This window comes from Cuculus canorus, chromosome 16, assembly GCF_017976375.1.
Source record: "Cuculus canorus isolate bCucCan1 chromosome 16, bCucCan1.pri, whole genome shotgun sequence".
NCBI lineage: Eukaryota > Metazoa > Chordata > Aves > Cuculiformes > Cuculidae > Cuculus > Cuculus canorus.
Window position 1 is genome coordinate 9,435,001 of NC_071416.1, and position 15,713 is coordinate 9,450,713.

At 48.7% G+C, this 15,713-nt stretch overlaps 1 protein-coding gene across 1 annotated transcript; it reads left to right on the forward strand.

Moving 5' to 3' along the window:
- The first annotated feature begins 214 nt into the window (after positions 1–214).
- Positions 215–15,342, forward strand: OPRL1 (opioid related nociceptin receptor 1). The gene is made up of 4 exons (XM_054081898.1): positions 215–581; positions 1,072–1,325; positions 11,717–12,072; positions 12,331–15,342. Exons 2-4 carry the CDS (start codon positions 1,099–1,101, stop codon positions 12,852–12,854), a joined length of 1,107 nt encoding a protein of 368 aa, XP_053937873.1. The 5' UTR covers positions 215–581; positions 1,072–1,098; the 3' UTR covers positions 12,855–15,342.
- Positions 15,343–15,713: the final 371 nt, after the last annotated feature.

Below are 15,713 nucleotides of genomic sequence, written 5' to 3' on the forward strand. Positions count from 1 at the left end.
AGGGGGGAGGAATTCTTTTCCCTAAGCCCTGTCTCCCCAGTGCCCCTTCCCTTCTTCCCAGCTGGATGAGAGCCCCCCCCCGGGTAGGCTGCGGATCCTCTCTGCAGCTGGGGGCTGCGACAGGGCGGGGGGAGGACAAAGGCGGGCGGTGCTGCCCCCCGCCCCTCCCGGGGTGGGACAGGGGGTGGCATCTCCGAGGGGGCGGGGGACGCTGCCCTTGGGCTCGCAGGTGTGGGCTCGCTGTTTCTTGGATGCGTTTAGTTCTTTCTTCTCCCCCTCCCTCTTCTCTTCCCCCTCCCGCTTTCCTCTTACGCAGTGGGAGAAGCCAAGCAGCCGGGGCTGGCTCTGCCCAGACGCTCTCCATCCTCCCTCCCTCTTCTTCATCCCTCCCTTTTCCTTAAAAACGTGGGCTCCGGGGTGCAACCCCCTGCTCTGGCAGCATCCCTGCTCTGCCAGGAGCAGCCCCTTTTCCCCCCCTGCACCCGAAGCGGAGCCTCTGGGCTTTGTTCCCCCCTGGACGCGGGGGTGCCTGGATGCGGCGGTGGGAGAGCAGCCGTGCTAGGAGGGAGACCCGCATCCAGGTAAGCATCCAGAGAGGGGCTTATTTCCAACTTCGGGCTTTTCCTGCTGTTTTATCGGGGCTGGGATGCTGCGCCCCAGCGGTGGGACAAGCCCCCAGCCCCGGTGGGAGGTTATAATAGCTCTTGGAGGGTACGGGAGGGAGGAGAGGGGAGATTCGGGGGCACGAAGCGTGGGGACTCACCGAGCCCGCAGGGCTGGCAAAGGCAGGTAGGAGCATCCAAGGCTTGGGAGGGATGGCATTGTACAGCCTGCATGTTGCCTGTGCTGGTGATGTGGAGATATGCATGAGCTCCCTGTGTGCTTGGGATGCACTATGCTGTCAGGGCTGCATCCCATTAAAATGCTTTGGAGGGGGAGGCTTGAGGGGGACTGTGCTCTCCCTGGCAATAAATCATCCTATTCCTCAGTGTTCCTCACACACGCGCTTTGCTGTGGTCCTATGTTACCTGATTGACAGCAGATCTTAAAACTGTCCCTTTGGTGCCCCAGGTCTTTGTCACAGTTTGATGCTTCAGGATGGACCCTCTCTTCCCTGCCCATATTTTGGAAGACCCAGACCTGAGAAAGCTGCTCAATGACTCCTCCATGCTCAACTTGAGCTTTCTCCCCAGTAACTGGTTCAACAACAGTACGGCGGACAGCTTCTTGCCGCTGAGCATCAAGATCACCATTGTGGTTGTCTACTCCATTGTGTGCATTGTGGGGCTGGTGGGCAACTGCTCCGTCATGTATGTGATCGTCAGGTAGGACGCACAGACAGCACACCAGGGAGGCTCCGGAGAGGGCTGGGAGTGGGACAGACCTTCACCTGCTAAATCCCTGCTATGGGTAAACCAGGCTGGCGCTGGTTTCACCTGGTCATTGTGATGTGCTTAGTTGTGGCATTCGTTTTATTGTTTTGGTTTTATTTGTTTTCCTCCCTTCCTAGGCTGTGATGAAGGTTCCCACCAGCTTTCAGCTGCCCTCTGGTGCCTCCTAAAGTTTAACCCAGAGAATGGAACAGAGCGATCAGAAATGCTCAAAAAACGGGGCTTCTGCACGCTGCCAGGCAGGGAGCTGGATATCCCTGGGGAGAGCAAAATGTTCCACTGCCAGGGCGTGCTGGATCTTTAACGGGACCTCTCCCTCCTGTGCTGTGTCTGGCACCCCAGCTGCAGGTGCTGCTCCGTCTGGGAGCTGGTGCTTTCCAGAGCAAGGGAAAGGGCCTCCTGGGAGGCTCAGTCTTCCTTTTCAGAGCGAGGTACCCCACAAATGGATGACTTCCAAGCCTTTGGAAACTATAGACATGACTAAGATGTGATGGGATGCTGCAGAGATGAAGGCAGCTTCTCCAGCTCCTCACACTGAAGTTGGGAGGGCAGGGGGACCTTTGCAGAAGGATGGAGCGTGGAGCATGCACCGCCCCAGCAGCAGAGTCCAACCTCCCTGCGCGTTGCTGGCATTTTAAGTCTCCCTGTTTGGTTCTGGTGTGGTTCAAATCCCCTTATTTCCTGTGATCAAAGCCCCTATTCCCCCTACAAGTACAAAATAAGTTTATGCACCTTTAGGGCTGTGATTCTGTGTCAAGTGCCAGCAATCCTCTTCTGATCTCCTTCTCCTGTATCCTAAGGAGTGAGCTTCCATTTTATATGTGTCTTGGAGCAGTTGGATGCTGCAAGCACAGACAGGGCGAATTAGTTTTCTCCTCCAATGGAGGACAAAAATATTTAGCAGGTATTCAGACACTGAGATTTTCTTGCTTGTTCCAGGATGCCTGCTGTTTCCAGAGCATCATTCCCTTGAATACACACAGCTCGGTGAGGGGATATGCTTCAAAATGAAGTCTTTGGTGTCACAGGCCAGTGAACGGTGGCTAAATCTCTGCTAGGAGGGCAGAGTGACAGGCTGTTCATCAGGCAGTCTGTCTGAGCTCTCCCTGCTGAGGAGTTTATGGCAGGGAGAAGGGATTGTGGTAGCCCTGGGGTGTCCGGAGATGGAGAGAGGAGGTTTGCAGTGCAGCAGTGCCACGTTTGGAGAGCTTGTGTTGCTATTCCACATAGTAGCAATCATTCGAGTAGGCACGATGTTTGTGGGTGTAAGAGCGAGCGGTGAGTAGCGAATCTCTGAGTGAGAAGTCCCTGTCCTGTGGCGATGCAACTCCTTCAGAATCACTGAGCTGGTGTGCAGGTAGGGAAAGGGAGTCCATGTTGCATCCATAAATGAACCTTAAGGATGCTTCAGACGGAGAAACCTACATAGAAATCTTCTCCCTGTCTGCAAGCGTCTTGTGGGATATGGGAAGCAGGAACCTCCCAGCTCGTGCCTGGGGCCTGGGGCTGATGTATTGCCAAGAATGCGGTGTCCCAAACCAGCCTTCAGGTTGGGGTGGACTTGTGGAGTGGCTATGAGGAGCAACACTTTCAAAGTGCTGCCTTCTGTTCTCCTCCTTTTTGGCTTTGATACCTTCCAGTTGGGTAAATGGGACCCAAGAAAACAAAGTGGGATTTAGCACTGGAATTCCCCCTGGAATGTAACTTTTTTTTTTTTGTCCTCTGGTTTTAAACAGTTGAAAACTAAAGGCTGGTGTCATCCCCATCTCCCCCAGGCCTTTTCCCCTTCTTTGGTTTCCTGCTTATCCAGTAAACCACTGTATATATAAAAGAGCTAATAGATGTTTTAATTATTTGGTATTCTTTTTGGGGGATTCATTTCTGGCTTTCTCAAAAAAAAAAACCTGCTCTGTGAGCCTGGAAGGGACCTGGAATAATGTGTGCTGAGGAACTTTGTGACTGAACCAGAGCGTGCAATGAAAGAGCTGCTGTTCCCCCTGGTTCTCCCCATCAGTGTCCTCTGAAAGCTCAGTACTGGCTCAGACTAAAGCTGAGTTGTACCCAGGGAATGACCTTTTAGATGAGATCTTAGGAGGAAATGTCCTCCTGTGAGGGTGGGGAGGCCCTGGCACAGGTTTCCCAGAGCAGTGGTGGCTGCCCCATCCCTGGAGGTATTCAAAGCCAGGTTGGATGAGGCTTGGAGCCCCTGATCCAATGGGAAGTGTCCCTTCCCATGGCAGAGTGTGGAACTGGATGAGCTTTGAGGTCCCTTTCAACCCAAACCATTTTATGATTCTATGACTTCTCAAGCACAAATTTTTCTCCCCAGACTGGAGCCTTGGTGCTTCTGGTCTTCACCCATTAAATAGCATCTTTTTCAGTAGGTTGAAGGTTGGTTGCTGGTAAGTCGTCTTGGGGGTCTAAATGCTATATATGTTCCTTTAATATATAAAAGACTGACAAACCCTCTGTGCTCTACCCCTATTGTCTGCAGGTATGGTGTACCCCACAAAAGCTGTTTTTTCTTTTCATGCTTATATTTCCCCAGGGATAACCAGTCTTCAACAGCGTAACCCATAAGAAAACAGTCTATTGTCCAGAAAAAGAATGGCACAGTGACATAGACAGCAATTGTTTCCTGTTGTTGAGGGTGGTGGGAGATACAAAAACTCTAATATCAGCACTTGAGGAAATTGGAGGCATTAGGAAGGCTTGTTTCTTGTTCCTCTTCGAGTTTTTTCAGCACCAAGGGAGAAGTTTAAAATGTCCCAGTATTTCACACAAAAATATGAATTTGAAGCCTCCTCTGGGTTTTACCCTCTGTTGGAGAAGCCAGCCTACAAGTCTATTGGATATGGAGTGATTTAACATTTGGAATGATTAATTTATGGAGCCAGTCATCGTGTGACTGTCAATCCTCTTCTTGTGCTGAGCTGCGCTAATTGGATAAGACCGAGAAGGGCTCTTGTTGGGAACACGATTTTCTGGACTGAAAGGTCCTATTGTGGAAATCTGCCTTGTCTGTGGCTTTGTTCTGCTTGCTCATTGTGGAGTTCCTTGCCAGTGGGGATGATGCCTCCCCTTCTTCCTTCTGCTGTTTGCTCTCTCCTACATGTTTTTCCTGTACTGCTCTTTAATGAATATGACACAAGGAGTTGAAGAGCACGAGGCAGAGAGGGTTTGTGGGGAGAGTGGGAAAAACCAGGGTGCTGAGGTCCGTCTTAGCTACTAATTGAATTCTGCAAGGCTAGATGCCCAAGAGCTTTGTCTTTAGAAAGAAAAGGCAAAGGGTATGTGTTGTTCTTGCAATGTTGGATGACCCATGGGGTTGAAGGTGATGCCGATCCATACATGAGAGCAACCAAAGTGTTGCTGCATGGGAAATGGCAGAGCCCCAAGCTTCCACTGGTGTACCAGAGAAGAGACCATGGTCAACAAGAAGCTTCTGGTTTAGGGAGTCCTCTGTTGTCCCCAGTTCCACCATACAATGTTCAGCAGTGATGATACGGAGCTCTTCCTTCCTTGGTGTTGGCTCTGCTCACCTGCATCAGGCCCCTGGGGGAATAATGCCTTATTTCTTGGGCACTTCTCTTTGCCACCGCAGCTCTCTGTTGGGAGTCCTGCGAAGTACTGGGGATGCTCAGCTCTCCCTGTTGAATAACACTGTTTCAGAGTATTTTAAGCAGCTTTTTAGGGAAATTTAGGCTGTCAGGCTCTTACACTTCCATTTGCTGCTTCCAGGTGAAGCTTCAGGAGAAGGGATGTAGTGGGGACGTGCACGCGCTGGCTGGCTGCCTGCCTGGGGATGGCTGTGCCAGCTATTTTTCTGCTTGAAAACTGCATCAGTTCCTGAGAATATGGTGAGGGCAGCTGGCTGTGATGAGATGGGGGAAATGAAGTTAATTGTGGCATTGCAGAGATGCTGATTTCTTAATAGAAGACTTTCCAAGGGAAGAGCCTTGACCAGCTGTGCATCTCAGAGCTGGAATTGAGTGAGTGTTTAGTGTAGCATGGACCCAGCAGACACCAGCAGGGCCACCTGAGAGCTCGGCCCTCTCCAGTTTAGTCTCTTTTAGTTTTTCCTGGCCAAAAAAAAAAAAATGGCCAATTGTTGTAATTTGTAGAAAAGGCAAACCTATGCCAAGGGCTCTGTGCAGAGTGATTGGAGCCAGGAGAGGATGGCAAGGTGAGCAGGAAAGGGACCTGCTGCAAAGGGCAGGTCTACATCGCCGCTGTTTCCAGGTGTCCATGAGCCCAGGTGAATGGCGTATAGCAGTGGTGTGGAGCTCTTGCTAATGCAGCTCCTGTGATTGCAATATGTGCCGGAGAGCTCTTGGTTTCCCCTGGCTTCAGTGGGATGAGTGGAAAGGAACTGGTGTTGTTCAGCCTGGGGAAGAAAAGGCTCCTTGGAGACCTTATAGTGACCTTCCAGTACCTGCGGGGGGCTACAAGAAAGGTGAGGAGGGATTTTTTTTACAAGGGTATGGAGAGATAGAATGAGGAGGAATGCCTTTAAATTGGAAGGGGGAAGGTTTAGACTAGACATTAAGAAGAAGTTCTTCACAATGAGGGTGGGGAGGCCCTGGCCGCAGGTTGCCCAGAGCAGTGGTGGCTGCCCCATCGCTGGAGGTGTTCAAGGCCAGGTTGGATGGGGCTTGGAGCAATTTGATGCTGTGGGAGGTGTCCCTGCCTGTGGTAGGAGATTGGAACTGGATGTGTTTTGAGGTCTTTTCCAACCCAAACCATTCTATGATTCTATGAATTGCCCATGTGCAGTAGTAGTGCTGTGATGTTTGATGTAGGACTCTTGGTTCCCAGTGCTTTTCCAGGGACAGGGCAATTACCAGCAGCATTTGGGTGTGTGAGCAGTTCAGTAGAGGCAGATCCAGCACATGAAGAGAGATGAGAGCGTCTTTCTGCAGGATGGATGCTGTTGAACACCCTCCATAGACAGAAGCACCTTTCCTGGTGGCCACTTGGGGTTGCATGATCACCCTTGTGAGTCCCTGGGTGAGTTGCAGAAGCCTTTGCAGCAGCCACCCAGCCTCTGCGTAGTAATGAACAGGGGCACACAATGTTCCTGTCTGTGCTGGTCCCCAGAGAATGCCTTAAGGAGGGAAGGCATCAGTGGTCACCCAGACATGGCAGCGAGACTCAAAGAGCAAGAAAATCATCTGTCCCAAAGGGCTGCTGCTCACCCTGGCTGGCGGCAGACTCCTTAACCCCTGCTAGTCAGTCATTATCCTGCCAGGTAATTAATGGGCTTTTATGTATGGTGTTGCTGGCAGTTTTGCTGTAGCATCTGGCTTTATAGTCTAAAGTGATTTAAATTGTCTCTATATTCTCTCTTTTTGTGCTTTTTTTTTCTTTATTTTTCTGGCCTGTTGAACCTTTAAGAATAAACTGGCTCGAATTGGATAATTTCAGGATGAGGGGGCTCTGAAATGGTGCTCGGAGCAGCAGGGATGTGGAGAGCACAGTGTGGGTATATGGCTGGGAGGACACAAATCATGACGGTACGTGCCAGATCAAATATCAGCTTCATACAACCACAGGCTAAGAGCAGGTTGGGAGCAGACGTGAACCGATGTTGATTTCCACTCTCAGAAGGTGGAAGCAGCTTGGCAAAAAGCCTTCCTGAGCCTTTTCTGCTCCATTTTGTCTTCCCTGTGTGTCTGGGAAGGGCAGCAAAGGCTGTCACTGATGCCAGGGCGAGGGGTGGGAATGGAGGAAGCTGCTGAAGGTGAACAGCACTGTCTGCATCCCAATTAGCTGGAGCTATGAATATGAAAATCAAGAGGCAAATAGCTCCTGGAGATAATGCTCGCGGTTCCCCAGGGTTGCAGGCTTATCTCTGTCCCCTTTGCCCCCAGCATCTGCAACCCTGTTTCAGGCTGTAGGTTTGCTGCAGCCACTGGTCCTCAGCCCTGGAGCATCTGGAGGTGCTCACTGTCTTGCAGCTTCATGGTGGCTGGGTAGGAAGGAGGGGCTGGTGCTAAAACAACTGGTTTGCAGCTCATTCTGAGGCTCAGCCAGGGACAGAATCCCTCCTTACCAGAAACAGGATCTCAAAGACCAGTATATGGTAGAGTGGTTTCCTACCCATCCCCTTCTCTCCCAGACTGTGGGTTCCCCTCGCTAAAGCACCTGAGGCAAAGCCTCAGGTGATGCTGCTTGGGATCCACTCAGCAAAAAGGAGAGGGAAGCGGAGTGCTGAGCTGATATTCAGGCCTTTCCCCTCTCCTCTTAGGCTTCAGCAGCCAGGAAAACAGCAGAGCAAAGAGATTACATTTGTGACAAAGGTGGAGCTGGATGGAGAGCTGAAAACCACCCTGTGGGAGATGTTCCGTTAGGAAATAGCCTCCGTAGCGTAGTATGAGAAAATGGCTCAGTGGGGAGGTAATTCCTCCATGGAGGCCATGGCTTTTCCACTTTGGAGCTACGCTGTGGAGGAACCTTAGGTGCCTCCTGAAGCCTGGGAGGCTAATTTGTCTTTTTTTTGTGCAGATTAAGAGAGAACACTCTCAGCTCCCAGAGGAGAAGAAAAAGAAGTTAATCCACAGAGAAGTGATTAATTGATTTTTGTTTGTACAGAACATTCTGGAAATGTTTGGGAACATTGGTTGGTTGGAATAATGGCTGCTGGCTCTCAGCGTGGAGAGAAAGTGGAGCTAGAAGTAATTAATTAGCTGTAAATTATTTTTGCTACCTTTCAAGAGCGCAAAATCAGCCTTAAAATCCACTTGAAGGTGGGTTGAAGGAGCTAAGTGGTGGCCTGCCACCCCGGTGCGTCCCTGTGGTGGAGGGAGTGAGGAAAGGCAGCTCTGCTGGCACCTCAGAGAGAGTGAGGAAAGGGGGGCAGCAGAGAGAATCTGTGCATCAAGGGAGAGCTGATTTTGCAGGGCCAGGCTGAGCAATTGTATCTGGACTCTGAATTCTTCGTGAGAAATCTCTTGGAGGAGTGGAACAGCGGAGGTGCCCTGGGGTGGAGGGGAGCAAGACAGAGCTGAAGATTTGGAATCTGCACAGCCCAAGCTAAGGGTTAGCTGAATCATACGATAGTTAGGGTTGGAAGGGACCTTAAAGATCATCTAGTTCCAACCCCCCTGCCATGGGCAGGAACATCCCAGGCTGCCCAAGGCCCATCCAACCTGGCCTTGAACACCTCCAGGGATGGGGCAGCCACAGCTTCCCTTGGCAACCTGTGCCAGTGTCTCACTATTCTCATGGTGAAGAAATTCAGCCCAATGTCTAGTCTAAATCTGCCCCTTTTCAGTTTATGCCCATTCCCCCTCGTCCTATCCCCATAAGCCTTTATGAATAGCCCCTCTCCAGCTTTCCTATAGGCCCTTCAGGTACTGGAAGGTCATTATAAGATTTCTTCTGAGTCGTCTTTTCTCCAGGCTGAATGAGCCCAACTCTTCCTCCTTGTATGGGAGGTGCTCCAGCCCTCCGATCATCTTCGTAGCACTCCTCTGGACCTGTTCCAACAGCTCCATATCCACCTTATGTTGAGGATTCCAGAACTGGACACAGTATTGCAGATGAGGTCTCACAAGAGAGGAATAGAGGGGCAGAATCACTTCCTTCGACCTGCTGGCCGCACTTCTTTTGATGCAGCCCAGGACATGGTTGGCCTTCTGGGCTGCAAGGGCACATTGCCGGCTCACGTCGAGCTTCTCATAGACCAGCACCCCAAGTCCTTCTCTGCAGGGCAGCTCTCAAGCACATCATCCCCCATTGTGTACTGAAAATGGGGATTGCCCCAACCTTACACCTGGCCTTGTTGAACCTCATGATGTTCTCATAGCCCCACTTCTCCAGTCTGTCCTGGTCTCTCTCAATGACATCCTGTCCTTCCAGTGTAGCAACTACAACACTCAGCTTGGTGTCAGCTGCAAATTTGCTGAGGGTGTACTCAGTCTCGCTGTCGATATCATTGATAAAGATATTGAACAGCACTGGTCCCAGTACAGACCCCTGAGGGACACCACTCATCACGGATCTCCATCTGGACTTTAAGCCATTGACCGCTACTCTTTGAATATGACCATCCGACCAGTTTTTTCCACTGTACCATCAATACCCCCAATTTATCCCTGTGCTGGGACTGTGGCAGCATGCAAGGAGGCAACGTTGTCCCCCATGGATGCTTTTTTTCTGTTTCATGGTGGTGGAGTTGTCCATCATGGTCCAACAATGCAGTTATTCCCTTAAGTTTTAATATTGGTAAAAGCATTCAGGGTCAGAGGCATGTGGATGAATTGCCTTCAATTGCCTGGGAGGATGATCTAGACCAAGCTTCACCTTTGGGAAGCTTGGGCAAGCCCAATTGGGTCTGTGAGGTATAAAGGAAGACTGCAGCTCGCAGGAGACCTTTAGAGAGACAATCTTAGGTGACTGAATAATTTCATGAAGCTTAAGCTGTCAATATTTATTTTTGTGTTGCCTGATAAAGAACAGTGATTTAATTTCTTAGTTTTAATTACTTGTTCTGCTGTACTAGAGGGGGAGTGAATCCTGTCATAGACCATCTCATGCTCTCTGTGTTCATTTCCTCATTTATGCCAATTGCAAAGATCCAAACAAGAAAGGAGTGCTGACCCACCGTGAGAACTCTGTGGTTCACAGCACAGGAGTCTGTCTGTCTGTGCCATTCTGCTTGGGAAATTCCAAAGCCCTAGCAGCTGCCTGGCTGTGTTGGATTTTTGAGGTGTTTTGCTTGTTCATCCACTCACAATAGGAAAGATGTTGGTATTTTTCCTCTACTGCCTTTGGTTATGTAAGGTTATCTGGTCTGGGCTGGCTTTCTAAGAACCCACTGTCTTGTTCAGCTGCTCTGATTTCTGGCCCAGGAGGAGCCTGACTCAGGTTTACGTGGGTACCTCAAGAGCTTGTAACAACTTTCACCTGCTCCAAGAGCCTCCCTTGGTTTTCAAGGTCAAATTGGGATCATTTCTTCTTGTTTTCTGAAGTTATTATCAAACACCTGACTTCTAATACAAGCACAGATGAGCTTTGAGGGGTTAAAATCCCAGACTATATCCTGGATTGTGGATTCCTGGGCTATTACTCTTGCAATCCTGGCTAGGTTGCCACGTATCTCAGCAGAGTTCAGAGGCTGGCAGTGATAATGTTCCTCCAAGCATTCACATAATCTATCAAAGATGAGACTGGGATCATTGGGGAAGGATACAGTGCTGAGGAGCGCAGCTGGGGTGTTGCTGTTCTGAATCAATCTGACAAAAAGTGCTCTTTAGGTCAAATCAGACCCCATAATATTCCAACACACATCAAACTGTGAATAGTGCAGTAGTTTGTGTTTAAGTGGTACCCTCAGCTGAACTTGCCCTCTGTTAATAACACACATCATTGTCTGCCATTTCTGGCAGCATTTCTGCCAGGGCTGTTAGAATAGTAAATGATAGATGAGCTGTAACTGGAAAATGACACTGATATGAGAGTTTATTTTGCCCAGGAGAGGAACATCCTGGAGCTGAAATGTTGAGTGTGGTCAGAGTCACATTTGAGTTTCTGTTTCTGCACACTCTGCATGTATCCTTGGGTAGGTGATCACATCTTTCTTTGCATCATTTCCCATGTGTGAAAAGGAGATGATTGCCATTAAAGCAAAGTGAATCTTCTTTTGAGGCAGTTGGTTTTTCTGATAAAAGTTATATAGAAATGACAAAAACCTCTTGAAGTGGAGCTGACTCATGGCTTCATCCCCAAAATGCCCCTTTCTTTAGAACATTTCATTGTGATATTTTGATTTATGGTACAAACCTTGTTTCTCAGTGGTCTTTAGCTTCCACTGGCCAGGGTTGGCCATCTTGTCTGTTCTGATTTGATAGCTCACATCAGTCATAGCCTTTGGCTATGAGCCATACATAATAGCTGATCAACTTATTCTTGGACCACATAATGCTTTTCAAATCAGCTTACCAGGTAAAACTCCCACCAATATTTATAATAATGAAACTATATGTGATGAAATCCTAGATTAGCCTGACTGAAGCAATTTTTCAAAAGCACGGTCTGACTTGACCGCCTCAGGCTTTCATTGTCCTCACCTGCAGTCTTTGGGAATAAGCTTCTGCCCATGAGACTGTGAAGACTCTGTATCATTGTAGGAGCTGGGCTTAACTGCATGTTGATAAGCATGTAGGAGGTAGAAAAGAGGGAGTGGTGTTCAGTCTCCGGTTAGGTAAGAGAAATACAGTATCTCCTTCCTAAAGTAGCAGAGTGTCCTCTTCAGTAGAGTTTGGTGTCTTGTGCGTTGTGGTCAAGTGGAGCTCTAACCGTTACTCATTGTGACATTTCAGATTCACCAAGATGAAGACAGCAACCAATATTTACATCTTTAACCTCGCTCTGGCTGATACCTTGTGTCTGATGACCTTACCCTTCCAGGGTACAGACACATTCCTGGGCTTCTGGCCCTTTGGCAATGTCCTCTGCAAGATTGCCATCTCTATAGACTACTACAACATGTTCACAAGCACCTTCACCCTGACTATGATGAGCGTGGACCGCTACATTGCTATCTGCCACCCTATCAAAGCACTGGACATCCGCACCCCCCACAAGGCCAAAGTGGTGAACGTCTGCATCTGGGCGCTGGCTTCTGTCTTTGGCATCCCAGCGATGGTGATGGGGTCTGCAGAGAATGAAAACAACGGTCAGTAAAAATGCATCCATGGTGTGGGAGGTGTTAGTGGCCAGGAAAGCCATTGGGGAGGGGTACCAGCTTCACCGGTGTGGTGGGGTCTCTGCTGTAAAGCCATTTTAACTCTTCTCTTTTTGCCCTTGCCTCTCAGCATTGCTGCTACTGCTTTTATAGAACTAAACATGCCTAAACTGAAGTGATTGTGCAGATGCTTTTCTCCTTCATAAGGGTTTGCTGATCTTCCTTTCCTTTTTGTTTTTTGACTTGCAGAAATTGATTGTCTAATTAAACTCCCTTCACCTGTGGACTACTGGGATCCAGTATTTGGCATCTGTGTCTTTCTCTTCTCCTTTATGATTCCCGTGTTGATAATCACCATTTGCTACAGTCTCATGATTAGAAGACTCAAGAACGTCCGTGTCCTCTCAGGTTCCAAGGAGAAGGATAGAAACCTGAGGCGCATCACCCGCATGGTCCTGGTGGTGGTGGCAGTCTTCATCATTTGCTGGACTCCCATCCAGATTTTTGTGCTGGTCCAGTGCTTGGGTGCCAAGGCAGAAAGCGAGCTGGAGCTGGCAATCTCCTGCTTCTGCACTGCCCTGGGGTATGCCAACAGCAGCCTGAACCCCGTGCTCTATGCTTTCTTAGATGAGAACTTCAAGGCGTGCTTCAAGAAGTTCTGCTTCCCCACTGCCTTCAGGACCGAGCTCCAGATGTCCAACAGGATGTGCAGCATTGCCAAGGATGTGGCCTATGCCTGCAAGAACTCAGAGGGGACTAACAATCCGGCCTGACTAGGCATGGAAATTCCCATGGTGGCTGTCGCCCAGCGGAGTCCAACCACCCCCACATCAGAGCTAACTCAGATAACAGCTCTTTAGCAGGACCTCACTACTGAGAGGCGAGAAACCGAGGAAACAATTTTGGGGGTTGGGAAAACCGGATACTGCAAGAGCATGAAGAAAAAGAGCCCAATTGATGCATTTTTAATTCCAGTGCACTCTGCACTGAGGAACAGGTTTGAAATCAGCCCTTTGATTCCTGTGAAACCCTGGTGGTTTGGAACATTATTGAGAATTCAGGAGTTAAGGGTTTACAACATGCATTGCTCCTGGGATGTACACTTTTGCTCCTGGGAGACAGACACGATGCAAACTATTCCATTTCTTTTTTTCTGCCTGAACTGTTTAAGGCGCTAACAGCTCATGTGTCTCACCAGGCACTGGCGTGCAGGATTTAGATCTGCGGCATCACTCTGAAATGAGACTTTGACGAAGCCAAAGTGGCCAGCAGCTGTCAGACAAAAAACCCAAGATCATCTCCAGGATGAGTCATCACAAAAGGAAGGATGTGAGGAGGGAGCTGGTGGAAAAGGAAATTCAAACTGAGAACCTGGAGAGGACAACACCAGCTCCCACAGATGGGATCTGCAGTAGAACCTTGAGAGAGGAGCAGGGTGGTGAGAAGGGACTGTCAAAACTGATCAATGTAGCTCGGAAAAGGAGGAGGAAAAGACAGTTAAAATGGACTCAAATCCTTGTTTACATGCTGCTATTGCTTTTTTTTAAGCCTGTATTTCCATTGTAATAACAAACAGAACGTGTCTGTGTATAGACTTCTCCATAGCATTATAGGTACAGCTATACTGTAGGATTTCATCTTGCCAAGCATGCCTTGGGGATCCTCCTCAGTGGAGGAGGAGGAAGGAAGTGGCCTATATACACATGTATTTATGTATAAGGGAAAGACATTTCAGGGAACTCGGAACAGCAGCTCCTCCAGAAGGTGTGGGCATTTCTGGTAGGAGGGGCAGCTTCGAACAGCTTCACCCGCTTCACATGAGATAAGCGGTGCACAAACCATACAAAAGGTGGTTTATATTTTTAATGAAATGAGATCCAGGATGCTGACCAAGCTTGGGTTGCTGACTAAAGGTTGATTTTTCCATCTCCCAGTAGGCCAGAGCTTTGTGTACAATGCGATGCCCTGCAATTTACTTTTATAATAAGCTCAACCACTGAGTGCCCTCCGTGCGGCAGGGACAGTGGGTTTGTATTCTCCCTGTAGCACAATAAACCAGGGAAATCTGGGCAGTGGTGGCTGGTAGTGCTGATGGGGAAGCAAAGCAATGACCTCCAGTTGGAGATGGGAGGTCAACTCCAGCGTGAGAACTGGTTGTGTCATCCGGATTGTACAGATTTCATGTGAATATCTTTCCTGTGCTCTGGTCTATGAGATTCTGTATTTTTAATGTATTGATTTGCCAAGACTCTAATGCTGTCATGTTCTTTATATATGCTGTATAAAAGAATACGATGTTATATTTCTATGTAGAGTGTTTCCCTTCTGGTTGGGCTTGAGATATAGATACAATTCCAGTGTCCCACGAGTAGGACCCAGATTCCTTGTAAAATGCTCAAGCTAGGAGGAATTTTATGCTGATTAGCATCTGATTTGGAATCTGGAGGGATACCAGAGCAAACTTAGCAATTAACACTTCCCCTGAATAATGAAGGGGGAGGAGGAAATCTGGGCACTTTAAGCACTTTGCAATGGATATTTATCCCCGAGCACTCATCAGGAAATCTCGCACAACCCCTAAGCATGTGAAGAACTCCCCATGAGCCGTGCTGCTGGCAAGCTGCATCTACGCCCTTGTAAAAGATGAGTTTGGTGAGTCGTTTTATCTGTGGAGGGTAAGTGAGCAACCTTGAGTCTTCTCAGCCCATCAGTCATGTGGTCTGAGCATCCGGGGTGCTGGGTAGGTTGTGCACAAAGCTGGGAACCGACTGCTGGGCTCTTCTTGCAGTGCCGTTAGGGAGCAGGAGAGCATTCGTTAGTGGCTGGCTAAGGAACAGCCACCCTCCCTTTGTAGTTCTGGGTTGGGTTTTTAAATAGATTCATGTCCTCTGAAAAACAAAATACAGTGTTTGACATTTTTTTAATAAGGATTTTGTTATAATGACTATGCTGCAGCGATCTCACATAATCAAGTACTCGATAAATGTGTGTTTACTAAGCTTTTGGGTAATTTCGTGGCCCTTGCAGTGGATGTGTTCAGGCATTCTGTTTCAATGCTCAGTGGAGTTTGTTATAAGAAGAGCAACAAAAACCTGAAAGCAAAGCTTTATTGTACTGTGCCTCTGGAGTTAAAGGCTTGTGATCGGTTTAAGTGCAAGCTCTTTAATCTCCCCTTGGTTGCGTTGGTATGATTTTACTGTTATCGCAGTGCAAATGACCATTTCCTAGCTGGCTACTTGTGTGCTTTAATAAAGGAAAATAACCCCCCCTGTGCTTTGAATGATGTAGCGTCTGAAAGACATAGCTGTGTGGATGTGAGGTGTCTCAACCGTGGTGCTCCCAGAATCTTTGCATGGGGGTTTATTTTTCCATCCTTGAGCACATGCAGTAACACTGAAGCATCCGCTTTCCTTTTATTGAGGTCAGTGGGAACTTTTGTCATAAAGGCAACTTTCTCTGCAGGCAAAAAGAGGTGAAAATGATAGAAAAATGGGTGGTTGGAGATGGGTGTGAGCTGCTTGCACTCCGCCAGCTTCCGCAGCGGCTCTGGGTCTGGCAGCAGGCAGGGCAGCGATGCTGGTGGTTGCCTGCTGGCAGATGTGAGTTCAGATCCAGGAGTAAAACAAGTTCTT

Excerpts from the sequence above, each read along its gene's own strand:
- OPRL1 (XM_054081898.1), top strand. The coding sequence starts at position 1,099 with ATGGACCCTCTCTTCCCTGCCCATATTTTGGAAGACCCAGACCTGAGA. Across the intron at positions 1,326-11,716 it reads GTCATGTATGTGATCGTCAG|ATTCACCAAGATGAAGACAG; the intron begins GTAGGACGCACA and ends GTGACATTTCAG. Across the intron at positions 12,073-12,330 it reads TGCAGAGAATGAAAACAACG|AAATTGATTGTCTAATTAAA; the intron begins GTCAGTAAAAAT and ends TTTGACTTGCAG.